Source organism: Eumetopias jubatus, unplaced genomic scaffold, assembly GCF_037043125.1.
Source record: "Eumetopias jubatus isolate StellerSeaLion01/CBP00866 unplaced genomic scaffold, mEumJub1_p1.0 scaffold_4, whole genome shotgun sequence".
Taxonomy (NCBI): Eukaryota; Metazoa; Chordata; class Mammalia; order Carnivora; family Otariidae; genus Eumetopias; species Eumetopias jubatus.
The window spans coordinates 86,814,942-86,839,968 of NW_028274810.1; the positions used below are offsets into that span (position 1 = coordinate 86,814,942).

At 40.9% G+C, this 25,027-nt stretch overlaps 1 protein-coding gene across 4 annotated transcripts in view; it reads right to left on the minus strand.

Moving 5' to 3' along the window:
• Window positions 1-25,027, minus strand: part of WDTC1 (WD and tetratricopeptide repeats 1) — a 64,756-nt gene that overhangs the window by 18,590 nt on the left and 21,139 nt on the right. For all 4 annotated transcript variants that reach the window (XM_028113733.2, XM_028113732.2, XM_088022544.1 and 1 more), the window contains exons 3-5: window positions 24,039-24,122; window positions 2,042-2,088; window positions 1,543-1,654 (exon numbers count right to left, since the gene is read on the minus strand). In XM_028113733.2, coding sequence (XP_027969534.1) covers window positions 1,543-1,654; window positions 2,042-2,088; window positions 24,039-24,122 — 243 coding nt within the window. The remainder of the gene's footprint in view (window positions 1-1,542; window positions 1,655-2,041; window positions 2,089-24,038; window positions 24,123-25,027) is intronic.

Sequence of the window (25,027 nt, forward strand, 5' to 3'; positions counted from 1 at the left end):
CAGGAGGCTGAGGATCTGTGAATATAAGTGAGTTGCCCCAAATTTTACTATTAGTGAGTATCAAGACCATTGTCAAATTCCGGTTTCTGAACTCAACATTTTGTGCTCTATGATGCCAAACTGATGGCATATGTCCCTTTCCCAGATCCCATCCCATGGATTCAAATTGAACCTGACACTTTCCAGGTGGCAGAAAACAGTCTGTTTGCCATGCAAGAGATGAATCAGTATTGTTCTGTCTCTAAAATTGCAGAAAATCATCTAGGATTGGTCCCTGGAACAGGAGGTGAAAATCAGAGCTCAGGAAGGAGGCAGTGTTTAGGGAAATAAGTAGGTTCTCAGCTCTCAAATCTACCTTCTTCATGTGTCTTGTGATTCTTCTTGATATTAATTAGGAAAATATTTCTTAGCTTAGTGAGGCTTTCCAAAGGACAGCCTCTCTCACATACATCCATTATAGAATTTCAGGGCTGGAAAGGTCCTTAAAGGTCATTTCCTCCAACCTTAAACCTGACAGATAAAGTTCCTGGTGTGGTAGAGTACCTCAGTGCTTGGACATTTACTACATTCTCAAAGGGCTCATTCTATCTTTTCCAAATTGCTCTAAGCATTTGACCCTTGGCTCTTTCATCAGGCCCACATTTGCTTCTGTGGACTTAAAAGAGCCACTAACCCCATGTCTGTTCTCTGGGACCAAAAGGCAGAAGTTTCGTGTCATTTCCACTTACAGGGCTTCAGAGGTCTGAAGACACTTGTAAGTCTGTTCCCACTTCTCCTTAGCTCACTTCCAACCAACAAATCAGTAGCTTGAACAAAGAATAGCTAAAAGCACTTGTGCCAGGTGCCTTTTTACAATCATCTCATTAAACTATAGTATTAAGTCTATGATTTGCTGCTTCCCTTTTACTTTTTTCTTTTTAAGATTTTATTTATTTATTCGACAGAGAGATAGAGAGTACAAGTAGGCAGAGAGGCAGGCAGAAGGAGAGGGAGAAGCAGGCTCTCCGCTGAGCAAGGAGCCCGATGCGAGGCTGGATCCCAGGACCCTGTGATCATGACCTGAGCCGAAGGCAGCCGTCTAACCGGCTGAGTCACCCAGGCGCCCCTGCTGCTTCCCTTTTAAAATTAAAGGGTTATTTACTCATTTACTCATGAATCCGGGGGTTTTTCCTAAGCTACTTCATATTTACAGATGAGTAAAGGGGCTCAAAGAGGTCAGGTGACTTGCCTAGGTCACACAGCTTCTAAAAGGCAGATAAGGGGGTCAAACATAGGTCTTCCTGCTATTTAAGTTCATGCTTGGAGCCATACCACCCACCATTACCACCCAAATAAATATAAATTCACCTAGAGCTGGCCTTGCGGCTCTAAGTGAGGAAGCAGAACATGGAAAAGAGATAGGGTTTCAGGAATCACAGTCAGATGCTCATATCACAAAGGTGTCTGTGACCCCAGGGGGTATGTGGGACACAAATGGGCAAACACAACCATGTGCACAGCCCAGTCATGCCTTTGACTTGCTCTGTGCCTTATCCTGCTCACCTTGACAGAGAAGATATTTGCCGTGTGTCCCGTGTGCATGGAGAGCAGCTTCTTGTGGTGCAGAGGGTCCCACACAATTGTGTGCTGGTCATCGGAACCAGAGGCCAGCAAACTGCAAGCAGAATGAAGGGTTCTGACCTCTCCACGCTCCCCTCCCCCACATCCCCTGTTCATAGGGAATGAAGCCACACAGAGTGTGACGAACAGGAGATATCACAGAATTCAACGTTATCTTATAAACCTTAGTTGAATCTCTTCTATTTTGTCCTAAGGATTTCTCATTATTCCTTAAATGCAATACATTATCAAAAAAACAGGGTTTGGGTGGTCATCCAAGTCACTGTTCAACTGTGTGTTGATAATGATGGACTAAACTTAAGTACACAGAAAAGAGCAGCAGTTTCTTTTCCTTAGACCTACTAAGAAGGAGGAAAGTCCCCTCTCCCAGCTCCCCATTCCCATCTCCAGCACCTTCTCAGGTGCTGTAGCTCATACTCACTCTCCTTTCTCATTCCACTCCAGACAGTTGACACATCCTGAGTGACCCTGGGGGAGCAAATGGAAAGGGACAAGAGAGCCGGTTAAGAGGTTCTCCTGTGGGGACTCAACACCAAGAAGTAGAACTAAACAGGTAAACTGGCCTTTCCATCATTAGTGTTTTCCTGGTGCATGTGAGTGACCAGAATTGAATTACACTGCCTGGTATCTTATAATATATAAAATATTTTCATAATCATGATCTCACTTAATACTCAACACCTTTAAAAGATTTTATTTATTTAAGAGAGAGAGACAGTGAGAGAGCACAAGCAGGGGGAGCGGCAGAGGGAGGGGGAGAAGCAGGCTCCTTGCTGAGCAGGGAGCCCGACGCGGGGCTCGATCCCAGGATCCTGAGATCACAACCTGAGCCAAAGGCAGACGCTTAGCTGACTAAGCCACCCAGGAACCCCCACCTGAGCCTTTTAAAGGGCAGGTTTCATTGATCCTATTTTGCAGAAAAGTAAACTGAAGTTCAGATCAAAGTAAGCAGTAGAGGGGCGCCTGGGTGGCTCAGTTGGTTAAGCGACTGCCTTCGGCTCAGGTCATGATCCTGGAGTCCCGGGATCGAGTCCCACATCAAGCTCCCTGCTCAGCAGGGAGTCTGCTTCTCCCTCTGACCCTCTTCCCTCTCATGCTCTCTGTCTCTCATTCTCTCTTCCTCAAATAAATAAATAAAATCTTTATAAAAAAAAAAAAGTAAGCAGTAGAAGTGAGATCCAAACAAATTTCTGCTCCTACCACTAAAAGGGACATGTCCCCTTCCTGGGACATCCCCTCAGCCACAGAAAATTTGCCCAGAAGAGTATTTGACCCAAAGGCAGCCAATTAACTAGAAGGCTGATCTTTCATCCATTTGGTATATATTTAATTTGTCAAGCACCCACTGCAAACTCCCAGAGTACCAAAGGCCTTAAGTGATCACCACTTACTGAGGACTTACAAAGAGCAACGCACAGTGCTAAGTACTTGTGGTAGGCAGAAAAATGGCCCCCAGTGTCTGTGTCCTGATCCTCTGGAACCTATGAATATGAAATGTTTGGTGGCAAGGGGACTTTGCAGATGTGATTAAAGTTAAGGTCTCTGAAATGGGGAGAGTATTCTAGATTATCCAGGGGGTCCCAATACAATCACATGAGTCCTCAAAATCAGAGAGCCTTTCCTGGCTGCAGAACTAGAGAGATGTAGGTGGGAAAGGGATTTGTCTTGTTCTTGCTGGCTTTGAAGATGGAAGAAGGGGCTTATGGGTCAAGAAGTGCAGCAGCCTCTAGGAGTTGGGAACTGCAAAGGAATGGATTCTACCCTACAGCTTCCAGGAGGAACACAGCCCTGTCAAGACCTTGCTTTTAGCCTGGTGAGACCTGGGTCAGACCTCTGATGTACAGAATTGTGAGATAAGAAATTTGTGTTGTTTTGAGCCACTAAGTCTGTGGTAACTTGTTATGGCGGCAATAGGACACTAATTCAGGACTCTACATCCATTATCCTATTTAAGAAACAGGTATCATTACTCATTGCACAGATAAGAAAAGCAATGCTCAGAGAAGTTAGGTAACCTGCTGTGATATTGTAATTTATAATAAGAAATACTTATTTGGGGACACCTGGGTGGCTCAGTCGGTTGGATGTCTGCCTTCAGCTCAGGTCGTGATCCCAGGGTCCTGGGACTGGGCCCCGAGTCGGGCTCCCTGCTCAGCAGGAAGCCTGCTTCTCCCTCTCCCTCTGCCCCTCCCCCTGCTTGTGGTCTCTCTGACAAATAAATGAATTAAATCTTAAAAAAAAAAAAAAGAAATACTTATTAGGTCTTCTTCCCCATTTGGGAGCCCCTAAAGCCCTTGGGATTTCCTAGTGATAACAGAGAAAAAGATGTCTTAATGTTTGTAACAAATCCCTTTCAACCACACCTGAGTTTATGTAAATTGATTTTTGGAAAGCACCTAAGGATGGGGCTGGTTGCCAGAGGAACCAACCATATGATTGGAGGGTTAGAACTTTCAGTCCCAGGGGTGCCTGGGTGGCTCAGTTGGTTGGATGTCTGCCTTTGGCTCAGGTAATGATCCCAGGGTCCTGGGATTGAGCCCCTCATCAGGCTTGCTTCTCCCTCTCCTCCCTGCTCATGCTCTGTCACTATCTCTGTCTCTCTCAAATGAATAAATAAAGATTTTATTCATTTATCTGAGAGAGAGACACAGTGAAAGAGGGAACACAAGTAGGGGGAGTGGGAGAGGGAGAAGCAGGCTTCCCACGGAGCAGGGAGCCCGATGTGGGGCTCGATCCCAGGATCCTGGGATCATGACCGGAGCCAAAGGCAGATGCTTAACGACTGAGCCACCCAGGAACCCCCCAAAAAAGGAACTTTTGGTCCTACTTCCCAGAGGTCAGAGAGGAGCTGGAGGTTGAACAGATCACCATGGCCAATATTTTAATCAGTCATGCCTATGTAATGAAGCCTCCACAGAAACCCAAAAGAACAGGGTTCAGAGGGCTTATGCATTAGTAAACATGTGGAGAGTGGTACATTTCAAGAGGGTGTAGAAGCTTTGCACCCCTTCCTACATACCTTGTCCTAGGCATCTCTTCTATCTATCTGTTCCTGAATTATACCCTTTTAGAAACTCTCGCAAATTAGGGCACCTGGGTGGCTCAGTTGGTTAAGCGACTGCCTTCAGCTCAGGTCATGATCCTGGAGTCCCGGGATCGAGTCCGACATCGGGCTCCCTGCTCAGCAGAGAGTCTGCTTCTCCCTCTGACCCTCTTCCCTCTCGTGCTATCTCTCAAATAAATAAATAAAATATTTAAAAAAAAAAAAAGAAACTCTAGCAAATTAATCAAATCCCAGGAGGAGGTTGTTGGAACCTCCAATCTATAGACAGTTGGTCAGAAGTACAGGAGATAACCTGGGCTTGTGATTGGCATCTGCAGGGGGTGGTGCAAGGGGCGGTGGGGCCATCTTACAGGACTAAGCCCTTAATCTGTGCAATGTGATGCTATCTATCTCCAGATCGATAATGTCAGAATTCAGTTAAATTGTAGGGCACCCATTTGGTGTTGGAGAATTGCTTGATCGTGTGTAAAAAGAAACAAAACCCCACACACACTGGACCTGCCTAATGTGGCACCACTAACAGTGAGGAAAGGAAGCAGGATTTTAACTTGAGAGCCTGAGCTCTTAAGTACTGTCTGAGAAATGGATGAATGCCTCTAGAATGATTGTATTTGCCCTCAAATCAGTAACCCATCTAAAGTAAAGAAGACAGGCCAGAGTAGACAAATATGATACTTATGATTAATTTTCACATGGTAAAACCTAGCTTAGAGGTGGGTAAGTTGAAGGGAGTGTAGAGATAAAGCTCAAATCAGATTCTACAAAAATACAAAGTAACTATTGACAAAAAGTATTAAGAAAGGTCTTTGTGAGTTAGAACACATGTTTGGGAAGTTACTTTATAAGGACAGAGTGTTTAAGAGGAGTTATTTTGGCCTTGATAACTAAGGCTGGCTTAGATATATGGTCACAATCTATAATTACATTGTGGAATACAATGGAAGAAAATATGCCTATGACATATCAGAATAAAAATGTGAGTAAACAATAAAGGGATAAAACCTCAAACTTTTAAGGAAGTGAGAAGAGGGACTGCTTAGAGACAGCTCCTAGAGAGGAATAGACCTTTATGTGCCTCCCCGGACCCTTGGAAATACTGCTATTTAGGGTGAGCTTTGCACATCAGGGACCTAGAGGAAACAGAAAGTGCACAGAGAACCTGCAAGAAAAGTTTTAAATCTCATTTACACTCCAAGTTACAACCTCTTAGTTCCTGTTTAACTTTGTTAGATACTGATTATAATTACTATTTATTATAAGTCCCTATAATCTGCTGGGTGGTGTGGTACATGGGAAGAGGAGGAGGCAGGAAGAAGTATTTTATCCTAACAGTGCTCAGAATTTTAGGTGCATGATGATGATAAAAAGCAAATGGATTTACAATGGGTTTTATTACTTCTTTTAAGTTCTTTACAGACTATGCACCCTTTATAGCCTGCACTACAGCCCCCACCTTCATATGACACTAGTAGGTAGAATGCTAGATATTCATATATATGTTCTCATTATCACTCCCTTTCCACAGGTAAGACCAAGTCTCCGAGACACGAAATAACTTACCCAGGGTCGCACAAATTATAAACATCAGAGTCCAGCTGGGAACCCAGGTCAATATAACTCCAAAAGTATTTCTCTGGCTATGCTGGATACCTCAGATGTCATGCTTATTACTGCCCATTTAAAAAGAGATCTCATTGCTACCATCACCTTAAAGACCACTCGGCAGTTTCATGGGAAGTTAAGCTTATATCTACCCTATGATCCAGAAATTCCATTCCTAGGTAATTACTTGAAAGAAATTAAAACATTTATCCACACAAAGACTGACATAAGAAAATCCATAGATGCTTTATTTTTAAAAGCCCTGGGAGCACCTGGTTGGCTCGATGGAGTGTGTGACTCTTGATCTCGGTTTGTGAGCTGGAGCCCCACATTGGGTATACAGAGTACTTAAAAATAAAATCTTAAAAAAAAAAAAATAAATAAATAAAAGCTCCAAGCTGGAATTAACTCAAATGGTCATCAACAGAAAAGGTATAAATAAAATGCAGTCTATCCACACAGTGAAATACTATTCAGCAATGAAAAGGAACGGGCTATAAGATAACATGCAACATGGATGAAACTCAAAACATTATGCTAAGCAAGAGAAGCCAAACACATACAAAAATATACTATCTAATTCCATTTACATTAAATAAAGAACAGGCAAAACTAATCTGTGGAGACAAAAGCCAGAAAGTGGTTGCTCTGAGGTAGGAGGGTTGACTGGAAAGGACACCATGAGAACTTTCTAAGGTGATGGAAGTACTTTCCAATTTGCTGCAGGTAGTAGTTATACAAGTGTCAAAACTCATCTAACTCAATACTTGAGACCTATGCACTTTATTTTTGTGTAAATCATACCTCAATAAAGAGAGAAAAAAGGTAATAATAATAATAGCACTAGTAATAGCTGATATATACTGAGCACTATCTCACCATGTACCAGGGACACTACCATGACCTCCATATATGCTTTTATTTTTATTTATTTTTTTAAAGATTTTTATTTGAGAGAGAGAGCAAGAGAGAATACAAGCGGGGGAGTGGGAGAGGGAGAAGCAGGTCTCCTGCGGAGCAGGAAGCCCGATGCGGGGCTCAATCCCAGGACCCCGGGATCATGACCTGAGCCGAAGGCAGACCCTTAACTAAGACACACAGGTGTTCCATATATATATGCTTTTATTCATCTTTATGCCTTTATATTCATCTTTATATGCTTATATATATGCTTTTAGTTCATCTTTACAACTGTCTTATGATGGAAACATCATTACTATTTGGATTTTTCAGATGAGGAAAATTGTATTACTAGTGTAGCCCCGTATTGTGTAAATAGTATAGCCAGATTATGAACGCATGTCTGACAGATTCCAGAGCTTGGCAGTTAACCATGATGTCAGACCACCTTTTTAAATTCTGAGCTGTATCGCCTAAAACTTAAATGCTATGTGCCTGCCGGTATTATACTGGGCTCAGAGAGACATGACTGAGTCAAACAGACACATCTCCTGTCCTCACAGAACTGATGACGTTTTGTTTTCTCCTCCTCTTCTCCAAACATGTAACATTAGCCTTTGCCTTTGTTATAATCTCCTCATAAGCATCACTTTAAATGGCTATGGAATATTCCTCCAAAGGTTAAACCATATCCACCTCTACCTTAGTGTTGTACATATAAGTTAGTTGCAAATTTGGTGAGTTGATGCATTTTTTAAAAAGATTTTACTTATTTATTTGACACAGAGAGAGAGAGCACAAGCAGGGGGGAGCGGCAGGAGGAGGGAGAAACAGGCTCCCTGATGAGCAAGGAGCCCGACACAGGACTCAATCCCAGGATCTTGGGATCATGACCTGAGCTGAAGGCAGATACCTAACCAACTGAGCCACCCAGGTTCCTGAGTTGATATGTTTTATTTATTTTTTTAAAAGATTTTATTTATTTGACAGAGAGAGAGAGAGACAGCCAAAGAGGGAACACAAGCAGGGGGAGCGGCAGGCAGAGGGAGAAGCAGGCTCCCTGCTGAGCAAGGAGCCCGATGCGAGACTCGATCCCGGGATCCTGGCATCACGACCTGAGCTGAAGGCAGACACTTAACCAACTGAGCCACCCAGGCGTCCCAGTTGATGTGTTTTATTTATTTATTTTTTTAAAGATTTTATTTATTTATTTCAGAGAGAGAGAGAATGAGAGATAGAAAGCACGAGAGGGAAGAGGGTCAGAGGGAGAAGCAGACTCCCTGCCGAGCAGAGAGCCCGATGTGGGACTCGATCCCGGGACTCCAGGATCATGACCTGAGCCGAAGGCAGTCGCTTAACCAACTGAGCCACCCAGGCGCCCCCAGTTGATGTGTTTTAAAATTCTAGTGGGAAAAGAACATTTACAGGTGGCTGGTCAGCCGAGACTAGACCCAATGTCATTTTGTTGTTGTTTTGTTTTTTGGCATTTGACTGGAAATATATAAAATCTGTTGTTTTTTTTTTAAGATTTATTTATTTATTGAGAGAGAGAAGAGTGTGTGGAGGGGGAAGGGGCAGAGGGAGAGAGAGAAAATCTCAAGCGGACTCCCTGTTGAGCGTGCAGTCAGGCATGGGGCTCAATCTCATGACCCTGAGATCATGACCTGAGCTGAAACCAAGAGTCAGACACTCAAGTAACTGAGCCACCCACGGATCTTATAAAATCTGGGTTGTAATGCTAAGTATATCGCCTGTGCTACTCAGGAGCCTGATGAGCAGTAATGGTGTGGAAAAGTGTATTAAAATGGGAAACATTATGGGGCACCTGGGTGGCTCAGTCAGTTAAGCGTCTGCCTTCGGCTCAGGTCATGATCCCAGCATCCTGGGATCGAGCCCTGCATCGAGCTCCCTGCTCAGGAGGAAGCCTGCTTCTCCCTCTCCCCCTGCTTGTGTTCCCTCTCTCGCTGTCTCTCTGTCAATAAATAAATAAAATCTTTAAAAATAAAATAAAATAAAATGGAAAACATTATTAATAAATACAAGTTAGTAGGAGTGCCTGGGTGCCTCAGTCAATTAAGTGTCTGACTCTTGATTTTGGCTCAGGTCATGATTTCAGGGTCATGATATTGAGTCCTGTGTCAGGCTCCACACTCAGCATGGAGTCCGCTTGTCCCTCTCCCTCTTCCCCCATTTGTGTGTGCATCCTCTTGCCTCTCTCTCTCAAATAAGTAAAATATTTGAAAATAAATAAAGTACAAGTTAGTAGACAGCAATCTATCGAAATGTGGGATCCATAAGGGAAAAATAATAAAAGTCATTCTCGTCATTCATTTCTAGATGAAAAAAAATAGGAACCATTGTATAAGGGAATAAAAAAAGCGGGGGGAGCAAAGAGTTAGGAAGTCTACAAATCAGTGTGTATCCTGGTATAACCAAAGGGATTAGAAAGCCTTTTGTCCAAATTTATTTTATACAAGAAGAAGCTGAGGCTGGTTAGTGCAATCGGAATTGTAAAGTAAAAAGAGTTGTCAGGGTTCAACTCTGGCTTGGCCTCTTCCTAGGTGTATGAGTAGTCACATAAGATTCCCAAAACTGGGATAAGTATCTGCCTTTGGCTCAGGTCATGATCCCAGGGTCCTGGGACCAAATCCCACACTGGGCTCCTTGCTCAGCAGGGAGCCTGCTTCTCCCTCTGCCTGCCACTCCCCCTGCTTCTGCTCGCTCTCTCTGACAAATAAATAAAATCTTAAAAAAAAAAAAAAAGATTCTCCAAACCTCAATATTTTTCATTTAGAAATTGGGATGATGATAATGTAAACCTGACAAGATCACTGTGAAGATCAAATGATGTCACGTAATCTATGCAAGCACACTTTGGCAAACGCTGGCCCCCACTCCTGGACTAGTCCTCAGGTATACTCTCTCATGTCCCTGGTATACTTCTGTGTATATCTTCCAGATCCTGCTCTCAGAGACTGCTCCCACATGGCTAGGATACTCAGAAAGGGCACACATCTTCAACAACTGGATTCCTTCTTCCTATTTACTTACTTTTCCAAAAGGGTTATTTTCTGCAGCTATTAAATTGCTACCCTAAACTATGACCACAGAAAATTCATTTGTTCAATACCCATTATGTATAAAGTACTGGGAAAAAAGGGAATAAATAGGATAAACAAAACAGGTCCGTGTCCATGGCAACATGAGACAAAGCTCTACCATAATGGAGAGAGAGGTATCAAAAAACCTAGAAAAAGTTAGGAACATCCGGCTTTAGGAACAAGCTTAAAGGATCTTTGAAGACAGTGGCTTGCATATCCACATGTAAAAGAATGAAGTTGGACCCCTACATCACATTATATACAAAAATTAACTCAAAATGGATCAAGGATCTACATATAAGATCTAAAAAGTATGAAACTCTTAGAAGGAAACATGGGTATAAATCTTTGTGACCTTGGATTAGGCAATGGTATCCCCCCCTTTTTTTGGTGGTGGGGCTGTAATTGATGATTAATGGTTTCGTAAACATGACATCAAAAGCACAAGTGATAAAAGGAAAAAAATAATTTGGGCTTCATTAAAAATTAAAAACTTTTGTGTCAAAGGCGCTATCAAAAAAGTGAAAAGACAACCCACAAAATGGGAAAAAACATTTTAAATCATATATGTGAGGATTTGGAGAAACTAGAACTCTCATACATTTCTCCTGGGAAAGTTAAATGGTGCTGCCACTTTGAAAAACAGTTTGGCAGTTCCTCAAAAAATTAAACATAAAAACAAAAAACATGATCCAGCAATTCCACTCTTAGACATATACCTGAGGAAACTGAAAATATACGATCACACAAAAGCTTGTACACAAATGTTCATAGCAGCATTATTCATGATAGCTAAAAAATGGAAACAACCAAAATGTCCACCAACAATGAATGGATAAACAAAACACGGTATATCCATATAACGGAATGTTATTTGGCTATAAAAAGGAATGAAGTACTGAGTCATGCTACAACACGAATGAATTTTGAAGACATCATGCTAAGTAAAAGAAGCCAGATACAAAATAGCCATGTACTGTATGATTCCATTTTTATGAGATGTCCAGAATAGAAAAATCCACAGACACAAAAAGTAGACTAGTGGCTACTAGGGATAGGTAGTAACTACTAATATGGGTAAAGGGTTTCCTTTGGAGGCAATAAAAATGTCTAGAATTAGATAGTGGTGGTAGTTGCACAACTTTGTGAAAATACTAAAAAAGCACACTAAATTAATTGTACATTTCTTTATTTTTTTTTTAAGATTTTCTTTCTTTATTTGACAGAGAGAGACAAAGCGAGAGAGGGAAAACAAGCAGGGGGAGCAGGAGAGGGAGAGGGAGAAGCAGGCTTCCCACTGAGCAGAAAGCCCGATGCGGGGCTCGATCCCAGGACCCTGGGATCATGACCTGAGCCAAAGGCAGATGCTTAACAACTGAGCCACCCAGGCACCCCTGAATTATACACTTCAATAAAATAAAAAATAAACTAAAAACAAGCTAACAAACTGATGGCAGGCTGGATTTGGCAGGCCATAATGCTGAACCCTGATCTAAAGGATATTCCTTGAAATCTCTCACAAAGTCAGGTCTCACTTCCATCTTTTTCTTTGTGGGTGACTAGTTAATAAACTTGGTATATAATTTACTTCTCTATAAGGATATTACAAAAAAAAAATACCTCTGACAAGTCTTTGTTAGAATAAGGTTATACTATAAAACTTCTCTTGTCTACTAACCATATTCAAAAAGAAGACCAATCTAGTTTGATATTACTTGTTCCTAATGAATTTATGCTCAAATTATGTAAGAAACAAAACAGGAACAAAAAAGCAATCAAGCCAGATTGTGAAGGTGAGATATGTAATGCTTGCAACTTATTTACGGAAAATATTAAGAAAACTAATAAGGCAAGAGAATGAATCCACCAAGCCAAGAACTATTTGTTAAACAAATGAACTATTTTTAATTAATTAATTTATTTTAAAAAAGATTTTATTTATTTATTTGACGAGAGAGATAGCAATAGCAGGAACACAAGCAGGGGGAGTGGGAGAGGGAGAAATAGGCTTCCCGCCAAGCAGGGAAGGGGCTCAATCCCAGGATCCCACGATCATGATCTGAGCTGAAGGCAGGTGTTTAACCAACTGAGCCACCCAGGTGCCCCACTAATTAATTAATTCATTAATTAAAGTAAGCTCTACACCCAGTGTGGGGCTTGACCTCACAACTCAGAGATTAAGAATCGCATGCTCTACTGATTGAGCCAGCCAGGTGCTGCTAAACCCTTAAAGACACATGGTTGAGGTAGAAAGAATTATAAACTGTGGGGCCAGACAGGCCCGATACAATCTTATTAATCTTATTTTTATCACTTATGTGACCTTGGAAATCCTCAATTTCATTCTCTTTATTTGTAAAGTTAGATTCCTTTCCTTTCCCTCTACCACGTGTGGAACATTGTGCCAAGAAATCCCACAAGTGAAAAGAAATAGAATGGATCAAAGTGTGGTCAAAATTTTTAAAGTGGACTTGGAAGATCCTGGTGGTGCAAACAAAAACGAAAGTGCCACCCAAAAAAGTGAGGACTGTAGGCTACAAATGAATCCCAGGATATTTGGCTCCTGTCCAGTTATGACATTAAAACTCACTGAGACAAGATTTACTTGAGAGAGAGAGAGGGAAGGAGGGAGAAAGCACAAGCAGGGGGAGCAGCAGAGGGAGAAGGAGAAGCAGATTCCCCACTGAGCAGGGAGCCAGATGTGGGGCTTGATCCCAGGACCCTGAGATCATAACCCAAGCCACAGGCAGACCGACTGAGCGCCACCCCCAGGCATCCCTAAAGTTTGTCTTTAAAATACATAAGGTCAGGGGCGCCTGGGTGGCTTAGTTGGTAAGCGTCTGCCTTCAGCTCAGGTCATGATCCCGGGGTCCAGGGATGGAGCCCCACATTGGGCTTCCTGCCCGGTGGGAAGCCTGCTTCTCCCTCTTCCACTCCCCCTGCTTGTGTTCCCTCTCTCGCTGTCTCTCTCTGTCAAATAAATAAATAAAATCTTAAAAAAACAAAAACAGGGCGCCTGGGTGGCTCAGTTGGTTAAGCGACTGCCTTCGGCTCAGGTCATGATCCTGGAGTCCCGGGATCGAGTCCCACATCGGGCTCCCTGCTCAGCAGGGAGTCTGCTTCTCCCTCTGACCCTCCCCCCTCTCATGTGCTCTCTCTCTCTCTCATTCTCGCTCTCTCAAATAAATAAATAAAATCTTAAAAAAAAAAAACAAAAACAAAACATATGGTCAAAGAACATATATAGTCAAAGTATTGTGTTCAAAAATTACTTGGGTTAGTTGGCATCCCCCTCCCCATCGTTGCTAATTTTATTTTACTTTTTGACTGTGAAAACCTCAACATGGTTTTAAAAGTAAAAACTCTACAAAAAGGTCCAGAAAAGGGTTACTCCCTTTTCTCTACCTCTCCACCCTGTATCTTCCATCCACTAGAGGGTGACCAATTTCATTACTTTCTGCTTATCCATTCTATGCTTGTATTTGCAAAAATATGCAGGTACCTATATAAATTCTTATTCCCCCTCTGTTGTTACACCAAAATCTGGAAAAATTGTATTAAAATAGCCCTTAAACATATGGAAAAGGTATTCAATTTCACTCATAAGAGAAATGTAACTTAAAACTATATTGAGATACCATTTTTCATCTGTTAGAATGGTAAAAAAATTCCAAAGCTTAACCACAGAGTCTGTTGCTGAGTTGTGGAGAAGCAGGCATTCTCATGCATTACTACTGGCAAGGCAAAATGGTACAACTCCCATGGAGAAAAATTTGGCAATGTCTAACAAAATCATAAATGCATTTGCCCTTTGGCCAGCACTCCTACTTCTAAGTTTTTACCTTAAAGATACATCTCCAGCAATACTAAAATACATATGCGTAAGGTTACTCATTATGGTATTGTTATAACTATTAGAAACAACATTAAGAGTCCATACATGGGACATTTACTGAATAAATCTTGGCTCATCTACATAATACAGTACTATATGCAGCTATGAAAAAGAACTCTATGAACTGATACAAGTGATTTCCAAGATATATTGGTAAGTGAAGAGAGTGTGTGTATATATACATATATATAATCTCAAGTCATGCCCCACTGATTCTTCATCCTAAAAAATCCTTAAAGTCCAGTCAACCTCTCTATTCTCTTTACATGCTGCCTCATGTCTGTATTTCCCTTCCTATTCCCCTAAGAATACATGATTCATTACTAAAATCATTCTCTTGCAACATTCATCTGACAAAACCCCAACCCTAAATGATATTCTAGCTCTCCTATATCTTTAACTTTCCCTTTTCTCCACTGATTCCTTCCCCTTGGAATTAAACAAGCACAGGTTCCTCTAACCTAGAAAAGTACTTCCTCGATGCCAAATCCACATCTAGCTATGGCCTTCCATTTCTCTTCCCCTTCATAGCCAGACTGAAAGGGTAGCCTATACTCAATATTTTCACTTCCTTACTTCCCAGTAATTCCTCAACCCACTTCTATCATCTATACCACACACCATAAAAATGGCTCTTGCCAAGGTAACTATTGTAGCTTCCTTGCCCTAAATCAATGGACATCTTAATCCATATCTTACTTGGCCCCTGGCAGTATTTGATAGTGCTGACTACTTCCTCCTCAATGAAACTTTATTCTTCTGGGTTCTGTGACATCATCATCTCTCTCTGTTTTCCTTCCTACTCCTCTACTCTTTCTTGGTACCCTTTGCATATTCTTTGTTCATGTGGCGCTTATGTTGGTCTTCTTTATGTCTCTATCCTAGGCTTCCTTCCACTCTGCACATTCCCCAAAGGCAATTACAACTCTTTCACTGTTCCAATCTCTATGCTGTTCCCGGCTTCCAAATCAACATCTCCAGTGTGTACCTTTATCTTAAGCTCAGACCCAATTATTCCAACTACCTACCCAGAAAGCACTAGATAATGCGTAACATACAACTCCAGAACATCCATATTGAGCTTGTTATCTTTCCCCTCAAACCTATTCCTTTTCCAGTGCTTCCCTTAGTGAATGATACTATCATTTACTCTGCCAGTCAAGTCAGAAACTTGACCTTCACCCTTGACTTCTCTTTTCCTAACTTTTCACATCAAGTCACCAAGAATTCTGTTTATTCTATCTCTTAAATGTCTTTCAAACTCACTGATTTCTCTCTATCCAAATTACCATTGTCTAGGGTCAGGTAGCCCATCGCCTCTTCCTGAATCACTGCCACAGCTCCTTAACTGGTCTGGCTTTATGTATTTATTATTAATTTTTAAAGATTTATTTATTTTAGAGAGAGAAATAGAGTGCGTGCATGAGCAGAGGAAGGGACAGAGGGAGAGGAAAAAGAGAATCCCAAGCCCACACTGTGATGGAGCCTGACATGAGGCTCGATCCCACAGCCTGTGAGATCAGGACCTGAGCAGAAACCACGTCAGATGCTTAACTGACTGAGCCACCCAGGCACCCTAGTCTGGCTGTATTTAAACCTATGCAATCTTCATTTTGAAGCCAAGGTAAGTTTTTTTATGGCTTAATTCTGATCATATTGCTCCTATTGTAAAAACCATTCAATAGCTCTCCACTGACCCTAGGATAAAGTCCATAGTTTTCAACACAGTTTACTATGTCTTTTATTAGGACCATTTCACCCACACTCATCTCACCAACCTCACCTGTCATCCTTCTCCCGCTTGTATTTTGTGACCACCTGTTCTGAACTGAGTACCCTCTATTCTCTCCTGCATTACTCATATGCTATTCCGCCAACCTAGCACTTTTTCTCTCCCTATCAATCCCCAAATCTAGATCCTCCCATCCATCTCTCAGGCATCAATGTAGACTACATTTCTTTTTAGGAAACTAAGCCGTGATCTCTCTAGCCCAGCAAGTTTCACTCATTTGTGAAATTTCTCAGAATAATGGGGGACACATGAAGGAGTAGAGATTGGGGTTGGGTAGAGAACAAACATTTGTTGAGCACTGCTCAAAGAATGAAGGAGTGTAAAAGAAGTATAATTTAGTACAAACTCCATGAAAGATAATTTTGGTTTTTGTTTTTTAAGATTTTATTTATTTGATAAAGAGAGTGAGAGAGCACAAGGAGGGGGAATAGTAGAGGGAGAGGGAGAAGCAGGCTCCCTGCAGGGAGTCCACTGCAGGGCTTGATCCTAGGACCCTGGGACCGTGACCTGAGCCCAAGGCTGGCACTTAACCACCTGAGCTACCCAGGTACCCATGAAAGGTAATTTTGATAATAATTATCTAAAAATCACAGATGTGTGTACCCTCTGACCTACTAATTCCACTCACAGGTTTTTATCCTATAGACAGACACCAAAATGTGCCAATGATATTGCAAGGAATAATGTATGTACAAAAGACTGTAAGTAATCTACACGTCCGCCAACAGGGACACTTTATTTTTTTTCTTTTCTTTTTTTTTTGAAGATTTTATTTATTTATTTGAGAGGGAGAGAATGAAAGACAGATAGCACGAGAGGGGGGAGGGTCAGAGGGAGAACCAGGACTCCAGGATCATGACCTGAGCCGAAGGCAGTCGCTTAACCAACTGAGCCACCCAGGCACCCCAACAGGGACAGTTTAAATAAATTACTCTGAGGGGCGCCTGCGTGGCTCAGTCACTGAGCATCTGCCTTCAGCTCAGGTCATGATCCCAGGGTCCAGGGACCGAGCCCCACATCGGGCTCTCTGCTCGGTGGGGAGCCTGCTTCTCCCTCTCCCACTCCCCCTGCTTGTGTTCCTGCTCTCGCCATCTCTCTCTGTCAAATAAATAAAATCTTTTGGGGCGCCTGGGTGGCTCAGTCATTAAGTGTCTGCCTTCGGCTCAGGTCATGATCTCAGGGTTCTGGGATCAAGCCCCGCATCGGGCTCCCTGCTCACAAGGAAGCCTGCTTCTCCCTCTTCCACTCCCCCTGCTGTGTTCCTTCTCTGGCTGTGTCTCTCTCTGTCAAATAAAGTATTTTAAGTAAGTAAGTAAGTAAGTAAGTAAATAAATAAATAAATAAAATCTTAAAAAAATTACTCTGAAGCCATGAAAGAATTAGAAATTAGAAATACCTTTATGTGCTGATATACTAAAATCATAAAATATTTTTAAATTCAAAGACTTAAGGTACAAAGCAGTAAATATGTTAAGCTAACACTGTGGAAAAGGGTGAGAATTTTATGCATAAAATTTCTCTGGAATGATACTAAAACTGACTAGTTGATTCCAGGGAAGTAAATTAGGTGATTGGGAAAGAATGGGAAGGAGATGATCTTTTAAAAAATTTTTAAATTAGAACTATATGGGATGCCTGGGTGGCTCAGTCATTAAGTGTTTGCCTTCAGCTCAGGTAATGATCCCAGGGTCCTGGGATCGAGCCCTGCATTGGGCCCCCTGCTCCGCAGGAAGCCTGCTTCTCCCTCTCCCCCTGCTTGTGTTCCCTCTCTGTCTCTCTGTCAAAAAAGAAATAAAATCTTAAAAAACAAATTAGAACTATATGAATGTTTAATCAAAAATAAGTTAATAGGGCGCCTGGGTGGCTCAGTTGGTTAAGCGACTGCCTTCGCCTTAGGTCATGATCCTGGAGTCCCGGGATCAAGTCCCGCATCTCCCTGCTGCTTCTCCCTCTGACCCTCTTCCCTCTCGTGCTCTCTGTCTCTCATTCTTTCTCAAATAAATAAATAAAATCCTTAAAAAAAAAAAAGTAAATAAAAAAGGAAAGGACCTAATAGTCAGATGCTAGGTTAAAGAAGAAAATGCTTAAGAAGCATTATTCATGTCATCCATCCAAACCTCTAGGTCAAAGAAGAGATGCTAGTGCTAAGTACTTTGATTTTTGATTACAGTACAATGAGCAGTTTTAGATCATGATTTAGTTTAAACATTTTTAAGTGCCAAGATTTAAGAGTATTAAGGACAATTTCCTAATATAAAAGAGAGACGAATACAACAAGATTGATGTACTTCTTGATTCAGATCTTCCTTAGGAAGAAAGCATTAGGAACAAAATTAATTCAGGTAAAGGTGGATGGAAACTATTCTTAGAAAACATTCAGGAAAGAAATATGAAAAATAAAGAAAATCAACTGTGCAAAGTAGATTTTTCAGAAGCTTACAGAACTGGCAGGATGAATGCAATGGAAAGAATATCCAAGAAATAAAGTTATCAAAGTTAACTTGGATGCTTTTTACATAGGCATCTCTGCGGGTATAAATTCTACATAAACAGGAAAGGTAACAAAATACCAGACTGGCTAAACTCAAAATGCAAACTAGAAAGTCAAAAAGTAAAAATAGGGCAGGATTATTAAGCTGGAAGGTAGAGAAGTGGTATGGGGATAAGATTAAAAAAGCGAACTCTAATACAGAAAACCAAAAAAGCCAATCAAACCAACAGGTTTCTAGTGAACATCTAGTAAATGTTCAGCACTGTGTCCTAGCAGTTCTCTTTAAGTTATCCTTTTGCATTTTTCAAAAGCATACACAGTAGTAAATTAGGAAATCCCGTAAAAAAATCTTCCCCAGATAATAAAGAATATTATAATCAATAACCACAAAAAGGTAGGAGCTTTTACTGTTGATTTTACCTCTTTTATCCCACCTCCAGCTCCAAATAATCACCGCTTCCTAATGCTAGAAATGAACTGCTGTTAACTAATACAAAATTCGTATGTGACACAATGGGTAGGAAATAAAACAAGAAAAGGAAATGACAGTAAAGTGTAAAAAGTTAGATGTCATCAAATCAGCATCTTAGGAAACTTTAAGAGCTTTCTACAAATAACAACAATAATACCAGCTAATATTTGAGTGCTATATAACATGACTTTTACAATATGCTAGGCACTGTGCTAAGTATTTTTACATAATTTTACATAAATTAACTTGTTTATCCCTCCTCACAAACCCAACAAACAACATATGGATATTATTTTACTGATGAAGAAATGGGTGAACTTAGACTCACCTAACCAAGGTCATATGACTCCTAATGGTATCTTAATTACTATTTGTTGGGGGGGACAGTCACAAAAAGATATCCCCTCCAACCTCAAAGTAGAAAAGAGGGAAATAAGATAGCTTTTTGGGAGTTAAGACTCTAAAACTCAGTACCATTGAACTTTCCCTCCTCCTTGGCTTCCCTGATACCATGTTCTCCCACCTCTGTGCCTGTTCTTTCTGGTTCCTGTGGATAGAGGAAGGGCAGTAACAGGCAATCTCTAAATGTTGAACAACCTTGGTTCCTGGTCCTGAGCTTGCTTCTCTTCTCTCACTTCCTACTTTGTCCCCAAGTGACATTATCCAGTCATCCTGTTTCATGGCTCCTATAGACCAGTGGTTCTCAAACTTCTTAGTCTCAAGACCCCTTTCACTATTAAAAATTACTGAAGATGCCAGGGGCGCCTGCCTGGGTGGCTCAGTCGGTTAAGTGTCTGCCTTGGACTCAGATCATGATCTCAGGGTCCTGGGATCAAGCCCTGCATTGGGCTCCCTGCTCAGTAGGGAAGCCTGCTTCTCCCTCTCCTCCCCGCTCATTCTCTCTCTCGCTATCTGTCTCTCTCTCAAAAAAAAAAAAAACTTAAAAAAAGATTACTGAGGATCCCAAAGAACTTTTGTTTATAGGGGTTGTATTTATTGATATTTATACCATATTAGAAATTAAAATGGAAATATTTCATATTATTTTCATTTAAAAATAACAAAAATAATAAGTTAACATGTTTTAAATGAAAAGTAAATATATTTTCTAAGAAAAGAATTTAAAAAGAGTGGTATTGCTTTACATAATATCTAGCTTAATGGAAGGTAAGTGGGTTCTCATACCTACTTTTGTATTGTCTGTTGCAATGTTATTTTGGTTGAAGTATATAATGAAAATACAGCCTCACAAAGATAATTAGTTGCAATAGGGAGGAGTATTTTAATAGCCTTTTCAGATAATATAGATCTCCTTCTTTGATACTGTACCAAAACTCCACAAGTAATTGTTTCTTAAGCTACAATGTAGAATCTGAAACCACATAAAGGAGCTATTGGTACCTTGCTATGTTAAAACGCATTGGTCTAGTTTGTGTTATGCATAGGTCTTTTACACACGTATGAGTCTGTTACATCATACATTGGTCATTTTGAAAACAGTGACTCACTGAATTTAAAGATCTTCAATGTTAACATTCATTATACAGTACTGTTGACATTTGTTTTTATCACCACAGATCTCGTCAAGAAAACCTTTTAAATATTTTTTTTAAAGATTTTATTTATTTATTTATTTTTTAAAGATTTTATTTATTTATTTGAGAGGGAGAGAGAATGAGAGATAGAAAGCATGAGAGGGAAGAGGGTCAGAGGGAGAAGCAGACTCCCTGCTGAGCAGGGAGCCCGATGTGGGACTCGATCCCGGGACTCCAGGATCATGACCTGAGCCGAAGGCAGTCGCTTAACCAACTGAGCCACCCAGGCGCCCACCTTTTAAATATTGAGAAGTTATCAAGCTCATTGTGGCAGATACAAGTTTTCCTATCTCTCTCTCTCTCTTTTTTTTTTTTTGCCTAGAAGTTCAAGTTTTATCCTTGGCAACAAATACTGTCAGTTGTCTTTCTTGAAGTGACAGCTCAGTTCATTCATTTTAAAGAAAATGTCTGCCAAATACTCATAGTTGAATAACCACTGTTTTTGTCTGGTTCTTTCAGATGGTATTTCTTTCAGACGAAAGAAGTGGCTAGTGGGGCTTGCAACTCAAACAACTGCACGAGTGCTTTTTCCTCAAGACAACATCATAGTGCAGTTTGCAGCAGCAGGACTTTATGTGTACTTCCCATCCCATAATACAGAATACTAAAGAGATATGTACATAAGGGTTGAAATTTAATAAAACTAGTAATTTTTATTGCTTCACATCAAGGACATGTTAAGTAAAAACCTGCTTTTTTCTGGTTACTGCAAATGCATGGTGTTAATAATAAGGCTATTTGCCTTAATCCATGCTAAGGTGACAGTAGTTTTACTCACTTTTTTTTTTTTTGCAAATTTTATTTATTTTTTAAGATTCTATTTATTTATTTGAGAGAGAGAGAGAACACAAGCAGGGGAGGGGCAGAGGGAGAAGCAGACTCCCCGCTGAGGAGGAGCCCAATGCAGGATTCGATCCCAGGACCCTGAGATCATGACCTGAGCCAAAGGCAGACGCTTAACCGACTGAGCCTCCCAGGCACCCCTTTTTTTTTTTGCAAATTTTAAATGAATTAATTTTTGTTTTGCAAACAATGTCTTGATACTACTATGAAAGTAGTTTTGACCTCATGGATTCCCTTGAAAAAGTCGTGGGGATTCCCAGGGGTCTGCAGACAACACTTTGAAAACTGCTACTATAGACTATCTCTCTGTCAATGACGCTTCAGTTTTTATTCCAGTCTATGCCTCCCTCCTGATCCCAGACCCACTGGACCCTGGAACAATGAAAGAAATGTCTTGGCTTTTATCAAAGGCCTGAACTGCTTGAGCTCTGAAATTCATCCCCTCCAGCCTTCCCCAGGACTCTGCTCCTTCAATTATTCTGTCCTCCTGTATCAGCAAACCTTCCCCTGCCATCAACATACAGTCACATGCTAGTATTTCTTCCCATTCTTATAAATCTCTCCTTTGATCCCATAGACCCAGCCACTTCTCCAGTTCTCCATTTCCTTTTGTAAATAAAGTTTTTTCAAGAGTTGCCTACACAACTCAGTAAAGCTGAAAACAAAAACAAAACAAAATGACTTTGAAGGAAAGAAGTGAGGGAATAAAAAAGAACCCATTCTTCCTCCAATTTTCTGAAATGACCCCCCATTGGTTAAAGCCAACGCAAAGACAGGAGAACAAGAGAGTTGAAGAAAGGTGAATAGCAGACAGAGAGGGGCAAGAGAAGGTATCTTTCATAGTTTACCTTTTACTGATTACATCCTATCTCCTCTCATCTGGGGGAAAAGTTTGTAATATATAAATAAATAAATAAATTTCCATCACCCTCTTTAAAAAAGAGAGGAAAAAAAGTTGTCTACAATATGGTTGTCACTTCTTTACCTCCAATTCACTCTCACAACCACTCCAACCTAGCCTCTATTCCCACCACTCCAGTAAAGACCACCGTCTTTCTGTCCTCATCTTACTCAACATTTCAAAAGCACTGAGTAGAAGTGACCACACCTTCCCTTTTTTTTTTTTTAAGATTTTATTTATTTATTTGAGAGAGAGAATGAGATAGAGAACATGAGAGGGGGGAGGGTCAGAGGGAGAAGCAGACTCCCCACCGAGCAGGGAGCCTGATGCGGGGCTCGATCCCGGGACTCCAGGATCATGACCTGAGCCGAAGGCAGTCGCTTAACCAACTGAGTTACCCAGGCGCCCACCACTCCCCTTCTTTCTTAAAATATTCTCCTTACGTGGCCTTTATACTCTCCTGGTTTTGTTTCCTTTCTACTTCACTGACCATTCTTTCTTGGGTAACTTTTTAATCTCCTTAGCTTGTAATCAACTTCTAAAAGCTGGAGTGTCTCCGCAGCTAGGTCTTGGGCCCTAGTCTCTACACACAAAATGCTAATAGCAATGCTATTAGGGAGATGGGACTAAGAAGTAACTTAATTATCTTTTCAAGATCATCAGTATTAATAGTTATATCTTTAAATGGATAAAAATTGTAATTAAAAGAGAGCAGTAACAATCATCTGTAATCTCACTACCTTGAGATAACACTGAACATTCAATAAATTTCTTCCTAGTCTTTTTCTAAGATCAACATGATCACTTATAAACACTAATTTGAGGGAAGCAAAGAGAATTTTTTTTTTTTTTTTTTTTTAGAATTTTATTCATTTATTTGACAGAGAGAGAGAGGGAGTACAAACAGGGGGAGTGGCAGGCAGAGGGAGACAGAGAAGCAGACTCCCCGCCAAGCGGGGAGCTCTGATGTGGGGCTCGATCCCAGGACCCTGGGATCATGACCTGAGCTGAAGGCAGATGTTTAACTGACTGAGCCACCCAGGAGCCCCAGCAAAGAGAATTCTAACTCAACCTGCAGATAACACTAAGTTGGATAGGACAGCTAAAAGTTGGATTCAAAACATGATCTGGAGGAAGGAAAGGGACTGGAACTAACATTATAGAGTGTCTCTGTGTTGGACATGATGAAAAAGTTGAACTTCTGGACTGAAGGCCTGGCTTTCCATGGACTGGTCAGGACAACACTGGACAAAGTGCTTGACTTTTCTAAATCTTTTTTTTTTAAATGCCCATTCCCTATATACCTCCCCACAACATTACTTGAAGCTAAAAGGAGAGAGAGAGAGAGAGAGAGAGAGAGAGAGAGAGAGAGCGAGCATGTATGTATGTGTGTGTGTGTGTGTGTGTGTGTGTGTGTGTGTGTAAAAACACTATGTAAACTCTAACTTTCTTTGCAAAGGTAAGAATAATTATTGTCCAAGCCAATAGTAAAAACAGTGGTATGCATTTCAACAATCTTTTTCCAAACACAAAGCAAATAATATAACCAAGAAATAATTTCTGCATGACCATGCCAATCACTAACCTTGATTCACCTGCCTATATTTACCAGCCTAATAAAACTGCTGGAAAGGAGAGGTAACCATCAGGTATGACCTGCAGAGAAAAACTTGTTTACACCTTGAATAATGCAGAGGGTTCTCTATAGACAGAGAATGGAGAACTGGTCATCTGCATCTGGTGTGCAAACTGAATTTCTTACCTGTAGCTCTGCTTCCAGGCCCAGCCGCCTGATAAAGGGGTCAGTGACATGGTAGCGCCGCTCAAAGCTCAGGGCACCCCGCTCCTGGGGGACAGATACAAACTCACAGTTTCATTAATTTAATCCAATATGATTTACTATGTGCCTATTATGTACCCAGCACTGTGCTGGGCACCAAAGGATCTACAAAAGGTCTGCACTATACTTGGGCAAGGATTAGAGAATAATAAAAGAGTATAAAATAAAGCACAAAGTTGTGCTTGTTGAGTTGCCATAGAAGGAGGAGGAGGAGGAGGAGAAGGAGAAAAGAAAAGAGAAGGAAAGAAGGAAGGAAGGAAGGACAGACAGAAAGAAAAAGAAAGAGAAAGAGAAAGGAAAGAGAAAATGAAAAAAAATTGAAAACAACAAAATAGGGAGTTTCCATTGTTAGGTTGGAGAGGGTAGGCATCATCTTTAGGACACATATTGTGGGGGATATTCATAGGGAAAAAAAATAACTTGCATGGTCCCTCCAACTCTGATTCTGTGCCTCTAGGAAATGGTCCTTGCCCTTGAGGGCCATCCAGTCTAATGAAATTACAAAAAACCCCACAAATGGACAAAGCCCCCAAAGGATTCAGGGATGCAGGGAAAAAATATATGAAACATAGATTGATATGCACTAAGTACACGGCTCATGTAGAGGCATACATTCAATCCTTTTTGATGAGGATCACAGCTTATGCTGCATGCCACTTATTTTTTAAGATTTTTAATTAAAAAAATGTTTTTAGCACTTAACCTTTTCAAAAAACTTCCTTGTGTTCTTTCAGATTTCATTATGATCCACCTAGAGGCAGACATTATTATCATTTAACAACAGAAAACACAGGGAAGTAAAATGACTCAAGTCTTATAAGTAATTAGGGCAGTGGTGAGATTAAGCTCCCGACCCCAGTTTGGGGTTCTTACTATAGAAGCACATCATGTCTTGGTGGAATCTCTTCCAT